This window comes from Octopus bimaculoides, chromosome 4 (genome assembly GCF_001194135.2).
Source record: "Octopus bimaculoides isolate UCB-OBI-ISO-001 chromosome 4, ASM119413v2, whole genome shotgun sequence".
Taxonomy (NCBI): Eukaryota; Metazoa; Mollusca; class Cephalopoda; order Octopoda; family Octopodidae; genus Octopus; species Octopus bimaculoides.
Window position 1 is genome coordinate 99,698,100 of NC_068984.1, and position 10,407 is coordinate 99,708,506.

Genomic DNA, 10,407 nt, shown 5'->3' on the forward strand with positions numbered 1-10,407 from the left:
ATATATATATATATATATATATATATATATATATATATACATACACTACACACACACACACATAGACATATGCACGCACGCATCCTCGGTTTCTGTGATAGCTACTGACCTCCAGATATCCCAATCACCCATCCTTACCACTTGCCTTTCTATCATACATCTGGTACACATCTTTTTTATGAAACATAGCTTTATCACTTGTCCATCAATCATTCATATAATTGCCACCCATATCTCTATCACCCATACCTTTATTGCCTGTAACTCTAACACTTATGACTCTATTCCTCATACCTCAATCACTCCCTCCTCTTCTCCGTCTCACTCTCCTATGTTGCTGGTAAAGCTAAAGATGGATGTGGATGCTACAGTGGAGGCGCAATGGCCCAGTGGTTAGGGCAGCGGACTCGCAGTCATCTGATTGCAGTTTCGATTCCCAGACCGGGCGTTGTGAGTGTTTATTGAGCGAAAACACCTAAAAATCTCCACGAGGCTCCGGCAGGGGATGGTGGCGAACCCTGCTGTACTCTTCCAACTTTCTCTCACTCTTACTTCCTGTTTCTGTTGTACCTGTAATTCAAAGGTTTAGCCTTGTCACACTGTGTCACGCTGAATATCCCCGAGAACTATGTTAAGGGTACACGTGTCTGTGGAGTGCTCAGCCACTTGCACGTTAATTTCATGAGCAGGCTGTTCCGTTGATCGGATCAACTGGAGCCCATCGTCGTAAGCGACGGAGTGCTAACAACAAGGATGCTACTGAACCTATCTGACCCTTTCATTAACACTCCAACTCTTTTATCATTCTTATCTTCCTTGCTCTCTTGTCCTTCTCGAACTATGTACTCAAGTATATATGTCATACATGCTTCCTACCTCTTTGTTGGCCATTTAGTAATATCTATTATTCATCCTTACTATTTATCAGCCTCCTTATCATCACTAGAGTAGGTATCACAATGCACTCTATAAAGTCACTTTTTAAAGTTATCTCTACAGCTTTTCTGTAGAAATTAGAGGCAGGACTAAAAGTTATGATATTTCATATAGGAATACGTCTATGTAAACAATGTGACTGAAGATGGAAAAATAGGTATTGGGTGTGTATGCATGTTCAGGAGTTATTGTTCCTGCTTCTGCATTACATCCTATCCATTAACCACCCATGAATACATTGCTTAAAATAGCCACTAAATTTAGCAGCGTAACACTATTGGATAGACCAATTTACATATTAAACACATTCCTGGTAACTGGTAAATACATATTAATTGCTGGTAAGGACACTGTAAATCATTATGCAAATATAGTATACTCCCAAGTATATTAAAGATTTATAATACTGTAGGACATAACGAAATATGGTGTCTCCGCTAGCAATTAAATCTGTAAAGTGGTTGGTGTTAGGAAGATCATCCAACCATAGAAACCACACCAACAGCGAAATCTACAGGTGAGATATAATCCTTCATCCCATCTAGAAGTACAATCATAGCCATCTAGCCCTTGCCAGCATGGAAAGAAAGCATAAACTGATGACATTAGTAGAATTAGTGTTGACAATGATGATAACATAAGCAATATTCTCATGTGGATCTTACTTCAATATTATAAAGGTGGATCAGCATCTAATCAGGGTTGATTTCTTGACTCTGTAAAGTAAAGCTAGTTTTTATGATGTAGTTTGAAGTTGGAAATAATTTGTTTTGGCCATGTGATATGTGTGTGTGTGTGTGTGTGTGTGTGTGTGTGTGTGTGTGTGTAAGCCATCTAAGAGTCCATAAGTCAGGAAAAAATGCACTCGTATATCTGTCAGTAGAGTGAGTATATTGATCAAATTGTGCGGTATTATATATTCATTACGACTGATCTTACCAATCAGTTTTACTCTAGGGGTTCAATGGAACGTTAGGTAACAGTCTGATTATGTAACCCTGCACTCATCAGAGGTAACTGGCTACTTTTGATGAGCAGAGGGTTACGTAACTGAACTGTTAGCTAATGCTCCATTGAACCCCTAATGCAAAACTGATTGATAAGATCGACCATAATGGATATATAATACTGTACACTTCAGTTATTATGTATGTATGTATGTATGTATGTATGTATGTATGTATGTATGTATTATACATGCATACATACAAAGGGAAAAATCACCATTCAACATGTACACCTAATTACAAATGTAGAATTAAAACAACCTGAAAAAAAGATTACCCAGGCTAAATGTATAAATCTCCTGTGACCAAACTGTGACTACATTCACTACATACAATAGACTTGTGATCTTAACAAAGATTTATATGAAGCATATATACAACCTGAGCCCTAAAAGTTTGGTTTTATGCAAAGGCAAAAAAAATTGTGGAACTCCAAGCACCTAGAATTAGATTTTTCCCCAAAACACAAAATGTATCATTATATGTAAACTGATACATCTAACGGAAATGTCTGATTCATAGCAGGGTGACATGATAAAGCCAGCTATTGAAGATAATTATCTCACTTCTATTGATGGACTGACAGAATGGTCAGCTAAATTTAGCAGTAAACAACGTACCAACAATTTAGCTGAAATCCATACCTATATCATGCAAACTGAAGAACATCAAAAACTTGTGGATGCTGTGGAAGTGATCTGGGTTATGTTTCAAGACGTTCACAACTTTAATTTGCATAACAGGCCATACGACTCTAGTATAAGTAAAGAATCCAGTAAATTAGAATCTGAGGCAGTAAATGAAATAGCAAGTAAAGATCTGAAGACCATGCAGTCCAGAGGTAGACACACCACCTATGTAATCATTAACTTTTTGATATATTTCTCAGCTGTTACAGTACTAGCATATCTCAAAGAGCTGAAGCTACACAACCTCTGTAAAAGACACCCCACAACAGATCAAGCTGAGTGTTACTGAAGATCTGTATGGAAAACAAATGAGGAATTCAACAAACAAGTTGTATGATTAAAAGAATTGGAACAGGACCACTGCCAACATGTCCAGCTAAAGCAATATGAAATAGACAGTGAAAAAATGATAACAGTTCTATAGAAAATTTCAAACAGGAAATCTCCAGGCCCAGATATCATAAAAGGTTATTGGTTGAAGAATTTCACCATTTATCGGCAAGATCTCGTATGGTTGTATGGAGAAAGTATCAAGGGCATATAAGAACTGCCCAAATGGTTATCAACTGCAACTACTTGTCATCCCCAAAAATAGCCAAACCACCCTAGCTAAAAATTATTGCCCAGTATCCTGCCAGAACATCTTGTACAAGCTATACACTGGGTGCTTCAGTCTGTTCTTGCATGATCATTGTGCTACCAACAACATTATAGCACATGGGCAAGCTAGAGGAAACAAGGTGTAGGGCTGTATACAGCAGCTAGTAATTAACAAAATGAATTGAAGGAATTTAACTGTGGTGTGGCTTGACTACCAGAAGGCTCTTGATAGTATATCACATGAATGGATCATCAAAGTTTTACAGTTAGCCAAAGTCCCACAACCACTTGTGTATACAATTGAATGCCTGACCAACACTTGATACACCACTTTGCTCCTTGAGAGTAATAAGGAGCAAATTGAGTTAGAAAGCATTCACAACCAAAATTGCATCTTTTAGAGTGATAGCCTGTCAGTGTTGCTCTTCATCCTCTGATTAAACTCACTATCATACCTGCTCATAAGGACCAGCGAAATGGATCCAGAAGTATCTCCCATCATTTCTTTGTTGAAGACCTGAAACTGTATGGGTCAAATATCAACTGCATAAAAAAGTGATTAGACCTTATAACACTGGAATGTACATTTTTAATAATAAAATGTTTTCCTTTTCATTTCTAAGTTTTCAGAAGAGAGCTTAAAAATGAACAGATTGACAATGCAACCTCTACAGTCTGGTGACAATTATAGGTATCTCAGACAAGATGAGAATGTCAGATATGATGAACCCATAAATAAGGAGTGGACCAGAAATGAAAACCTCAAGAGAGTAAAGAGAATATGACTATCGGAACTCTTAGCTTACAACACCATTGCAGTGCCTGTCCTCACAACTACGTTTTGCCTTTTGAAGTGGTTACTGCAAGAATTCAATGAAATAGATGTTTGAACTTGCAAGCTGTTCAATGTTACAGGAAACTTCAACATTAATGGAGATATAGACAGGTTATACTTCCCATGCAAGGATGATGGCTGTGGTCTCAAATCTGTACTGATTTCATATGAAACATGTATTGTGACACTGAAACATCTGCAGCAGAGGAAAGAGGCCTGTACCTTTCTTGCCCAAGTTTGTGATCCTGAAATCAACAACGTAATTATGATGGCTAATGAATTTGAGGAGAGGTATGAAATAAGAGTTGATACAGATCTCTCTCCAAAGAGCATTGGCAAAATTTATTTATCAAAAGAACAAAGTAGAAGGATGGACCAGTTTACTGAGAAGATAGTACCTGAGTACTTGACATGATAAACACAAACCATCAAAGGGATTGATCATGTCAAAAGCTTAGCATGGAGTTCCAAAGCAGATGAGATTGAGGAAGGGGACAATGCATTCAGTTAGTAAGTTGGTAGCTGGGATGGAAGTGTATAGGGAAACAATATCCAGGCTAAAAGGGAAGTTACTTTTTGTAATATGAATGAGTTGAAATCTCTCAGTTGGTTGATTATTTAAGTGGAGCTTCCAACATTTCCTGAGAAGGTTTGGAGAAGTGGCTTGAGAATATTAGACAGATGCCAAGAGATTTTGAAAGAATGGTCCACTAATACTGGTGACAGTAGGTGCAATTTTAAAACTTGGTGCTGGTTCATATGGGGAGTATGCAGCTTTTTGTGATGAAGTTGCACTTAAATCTTGCTTGAGAGTCCAGCTGATATCCTGATAGAGAATGGCTCTCCAGACTCTTTCACTAAATCTGGTAATGCCAGGACATCACCAGACCACCTAACAAAACCCACACTTCCAAGAAAAACATGTGGTTTCTGAAATTGCCACATTTTAGCATACAAACAACTGCTGTTATCTGTCGTATGATTTGTAGGGATGGATTGAATATATACTCTGGTCCTTCCTTCAAAAGGGTCCTAACTAAAACAGGGCAAGACTAAACAATGTCTTCTGTACATTGCCTCTCTGCCTGATCAAAGATGAAAATGTATGCCTGCAGTCCTACATAGTGTATAAAACCACATGTAGCAAATGTAATGAATTCTAAATCAGAAGTACCATCAAGCAAGTTCACTAACAGGTTTAAGAAGATCTCTATCTTAATACTTCTTCCATCAAAAAACACCTACAGAAATGTCACACCTAAGACATCCAAAAAATGTGTGTGTGTATATATATATATATATATAAATATATACATGGGAAATTATCAGCATTTGGTAGTCCTAGCATTTGTTGAGATATGAGTTTAGTTGTTTCTTGTTTAGAAAAGGCAACATAAAAGAATTATTAGTAATGTGATTTAACTATAACCCTTCCATAAATATTGGTGATTTTATCAGAATCTTAGATTTCAACAATTCCATTTTGGGATAAATCTTAGTCTTATTTCTGTTTGCATCACATTTTTATTTTTACCTTCACTTACAATCCAATGATTTTATCAATCCATATTTCTATCAAACCTTGTTTCTAGTCAATCAATGTTTGTTACAATTTGTTTCTAGACATGTGATTGGTTGTGAGTACACATCATTGGTGAAGCACAACTAGGCCAAAATGTATCCAGTATTCTCATTAGCTGCTGCTGGGATGGTTTTTGTTTCCCTCTAATACATATTGTGCTTTTAAACACAGCACACCTGTCAGAGATATTTCTCTGAAAAAATACTGCAGTAACTCACTTTTCATTGTGTTATTTACATTGAGTATGATATACAGATGGCTATTTAATTTTAATACAGCTTCTATTACAGATAACAGAATTTTATTCAGGCAGATGGCTATTCACAACACAAGTCTTGTGTTTTCCTATATATCAGAAGTGACAAATTTCATCTAAGTGTGTCTGTTAAGTATATGCCATTGTTATCAATGGCCTAACTAGGAAGAAACACATCTAGCACTCTTCCTACCTACTGCTGGGCTAATTTTTGCCTCCCTATCATATATCAGGCTGAGTAAAAAGTAAGCAATGCTTTGAAACATGAAATTCATCACAATATATTTCAACAATGCAGAAATTTTATTCATCAAAGTAAGTACCATTACAATCAACACATTTTTGTCAATGAGTTACAAGTTTGTTTATTCTGGTACCATAAAAATCTGGAGTTCTGGAGCTGATGAATTCTTTGAATGCACTTTCAGCATCGGTTTGATTTTTGAACTCATTTTCTCACAGGAAACCATCAAGGTGCTTGAAAAGTGGTAGTCGGTAGGAGGAAGGTCTGGGGAATAAGCTTGGTGGGGAAGAACTTTGTAGCCAAATTCCCTCAACTTCTGGTGTGTCACTAAAGTAACGTGTGGTCGAGCATTGTCATGAAGAATGATTGGCCCTCTTCCGTTGACCAGTGTGGGACGGAGGAGTAGCAGTTTTTTGTTTATTTTGTGCAACTTCATGGCAATATGTTTCTGCAGTAATGGGTTTTCCGAGTTTTAAGAAGTTATAGTGGATGAGTCTAGCAGTACACCACCAATCAGTCACCATAACCTTCTTTTTGAAGAGCTCAGGTTTAGGGAAGGTTTTTGGAGCTTCATTTTGATCCAATCATTGCAAAGAATGTTTTTTATTATTGTACAGAATCCACTTTTCATTGCAAGTTACAATACGGTTGAGAAATGGATTTGTCTGTTCACAGAGAAGAAGCAACAAACAAATTTCATATCTGTGCATTTTCTGATTTTCATTCAAATCAGGTGGTTCCTATGTGTCGAGCTTTTTTAATTTTCTGATTGCATACAAATGGTTGAAGGCAGTTTTCTGGCTAACTTGAAGTTCTTTTGCCAGTTCTCGACTGGTTTTACATGGATATTTCTCAATGATAGACTTTAATTGACAGTCATCGATAACAGATGGGCATTCACTAAGCTCACTGTCTTCAAAGCTCAGGTCTCTACTGCGAAATCGTTTAAACCATTTTCGAGCTGACCACTCATTGGTTATTTCCTTGCTAAATGCTTTGTTGATATCATGAGCAGTTTCAGCTGTTTTATGTCCTTTTTAGAAGTTGAATAGCATGATTGCGCTTTGACAGTTCCATTTCACATGATTGTAACAATGGTGATTGTAACAATGGTGATTGTAACAATGGTGATTGTAACAATGGTGATTGTAACATTGTTAATTTATTGATGTGTCTGGGCAAGTCTATGTCTGTATTATCAGACACTTTTTTTTAAATGTTTTTAAAAATTCAAAACTTCAAAAATCTGATAGAAATTCTTCATGGTTCAAAATGTTGCTTACTTTTTACTCAACCTGATATACTGCGTTTTTATGCACAGCATGTCCATAAGAGATATTATATTTGGATAAATATAACAGTAATTAACTTATGTTTCTGTTAATCCATATTACTGTTAATCTATGTTTCTTGCTAATTCTAATTTTCATGTTTGTTTCTTATTCATCTTTATTTTTGATAATCCGTTTTTTGTTCATTAATTGTTTATTAATTTTTTTCACTTAGTCAATTCTCATTACTTGATAAACTTCGTTTCTGATAATCTTTCCTTTCATACAACTCTTTGACAAGGTCTTCCATGTTTTACCTTTTCTTTTTTCTCTCACCCAGGATCTTGTGACACTATGCACTCTTGGTACTGGCACCACATTTGGAGAATCAGTTCTCACAGACAAACCCAGACATGCCACTGTTGTAACAAGTGATTTTTGTGAATTAATACGTGTTGAACAAAAAGATTTTAAAATATTATGGGAAGTAAGTACTTTTCACTTTCTTTTTTTTCTTTCTTTCTTGATATTGCCGTACTTAACTGAATCAGAGTGACTTTGCATTTCCAGTGCAGAGTCACTCAGGGTACAATTTAAACCAAGAACATAAGGTACAAGACCTGAAATTTTGTGGGACCTGAAATTTTAATCGATTAAATCAAACCCAATACTTAACTGATATTTTATTTTATTGACCTTGAAGGGTGAAAGGCAGAACATTAATATTCACAATAACAACAATAACAAAAACAGTTATAATAATATTCCCAAAAGTTTGCACAAGGTCAGCAATTATAGGGACAGTGATTGAGGGATTGTCAATTGCATCAACTCCAGTTCAACTGGTACTTCTTTTTATTGACCTCAAAATGATGAAAGGTAAAGTTGACATCAGCAGAATATGAACTTAGAATGTAAAGATCCATAAGAGATGCCACCAAGAATTTTGTCCAATGCACTAACAGTTCTTCCAGATCACTACATTATTACTGCATTCCTGCATCCATTACAGATAGATTCAGCTTCTTCTGTTCTTTTCTTTTTGAAAGTTGTTTTCTCTTTTTCCCATGTTTTTTTTTTCTCTTTTTGTCTTCAAATCTTCTCCTTCAAACACTTATGTCGAAGTCAACAGGAGCAACCATCATTATTATTATTTGTGTTCCAGTCTTATTAGGGTCAACTTTTCCTTTTACCACCTTAACAACAACAACAACAACAACAATCCTTTCTCCTATAGGCACAAGGCCTGAAATTTAGTAGGAGCGGATTAGTTGATTACATTGACCCCAATATTCAACTGGTACTTATTTTATCTACTCCAAAAGGATGGAAGGCAAAGTAAAACTTGGCAGAATTTGAACTCAGAATGTAAAGATCCAGAAGAAATTCCATTAGGAATTTTGTACAATGCACTAATGGTTCTGCCAGATAACCACCTTAATAATAATACTTATTATAATATTAATAATAATAATAATAATAATAATAATAATACTCCTTTCTACTATAGGCACAAGGCTTGAAATTTTGTGGGAGGGAACTAGTTGATTACATCAACCCCAGTGTTTTACTGGTACTTAATTTATCAACCCCAAAAGGATGAATGGCAAAGTCGACCTTGGCGGAATTTGAACTCAGAATGTAGTGATGGGCAAAATACTGTGAAGTATTTTGCCTGGTGTTCTAACAATTCTGCCAATTCACCACCTCAATAATAATAATTATTATAATAATGATGTTTCAAATTTTGGCACAATGCCAGGAAGCTCAATGGTACTGTTTGTTGCATACATTAATGACATAGATGCCAACTTAAAGAATACCACAGTGCTGTACCTTGAGATAAAAAGGACAGATCCTGAACACTATAGATCTCTCCTACAATCAGACTTGGACACAATGCAACAATGGATCACAGACTGGCAACTCAAGCTGGCTGTGGACAAGCGTATCACCATGCATTTTGAGAGGAAAACCCAGCATCCACATGCTCTCTCCACAACACTAATATCGGGAAGTTTTCTTGTGAACATGACCTGGGCATTATTGTCAGCAGCGATTTGTGCATCTCTGAAATTGTCAAGAAGACAGAAGGTGTCTTGGCATCACTCAGCAAGACCTTTGTCGGCTGCTCTCCAGCTATTTATTTAAGGCTGTATATGGCTATGGTGTGGCCAGACTTGGAAATTGCATCACCAGTCTGGAATCCTTATCTTGCTCAGGACATTGACTTCTTGGAAACTGTTCAGAGACATGAACTACGTAAATACCCTCCATCAGGCATCTACCATACTCTGAGTGCCTTGCTTCCCTGGACATAGATACATTGAAGCTCTGACATCTGGCAACTGACTTGCTAAACACCCACAAAATTATTAACCATCATGCCAACAACCACCTTGAGCACCTTTTTGAGCTCCATGTGTCTAACACACGTGGGCACTCCTAGAAAGTCAGAAAACAGAACAGCTTCCATGACTTTCGGAAACATTTTTTCACACACAGAGTTGCTGAAGTATAGAACAAACTACCTGCATCAATTGTTAGTTGCCATGACATTGCATCCTTTAAAACCTCCATGCTTCCTGAAATTTGCCAGCACTAGACTTGATATTCCCCACTCCATACACATGCACACATGTATGTCATGGCTCATACACTGTTCACTTTCCTGACTTTTGTATATAATTCTGTGTACTGAACATGCACCTTTGATGAGTTGTAGTGCACCTGAGCATTATACACAATAATTTCATTATTATTATTTTATTTTATTGACCCTGAAAGGATAAAAGGCAAAGTCAACCTTAGCAGAATTTGAACTCAGAACATAAAGTTGGAGGAAATACCACTAAGTATTTAGCCTGGCGTGCTAACAGTTCTGCCAATAATAATAATAAAAATGATAATAATAATAATAATAATAATAATAATAATGATAATAATAATTTTTGTATATTTTACCCCAGTGTCACTTTGATGGTATG

The 10,407-nt window shown here is 36.3% G+C and overlaps 1 protein-coding gene across 4 annotated transcripts in view; it reads left to right on the plus strand.

The window, feature by feature from the left end:
* Positions 1-10,407, plus strand: part of LOC106867321 (rap guanine nucleotide exchange factor 4) — a 481,528-nt gene that overhangs the window by 338,703 nt on the left and 132,418 nt on the right. For all 4 annotated transcript variants that reach the window (XM_052967309.1, XM_052967311.1, XM_052967312.1 and 1 more), the window contains exon 4: positions 7,761-7,907. In XM_052967309.1, coding sequence (XP_052823269.1) covers positions 7,761-7,907 — 147 coding nt within the window. The remainder of the gene's footprint in view (positions 1-7,760; positions 7,908-10,407) is intronic.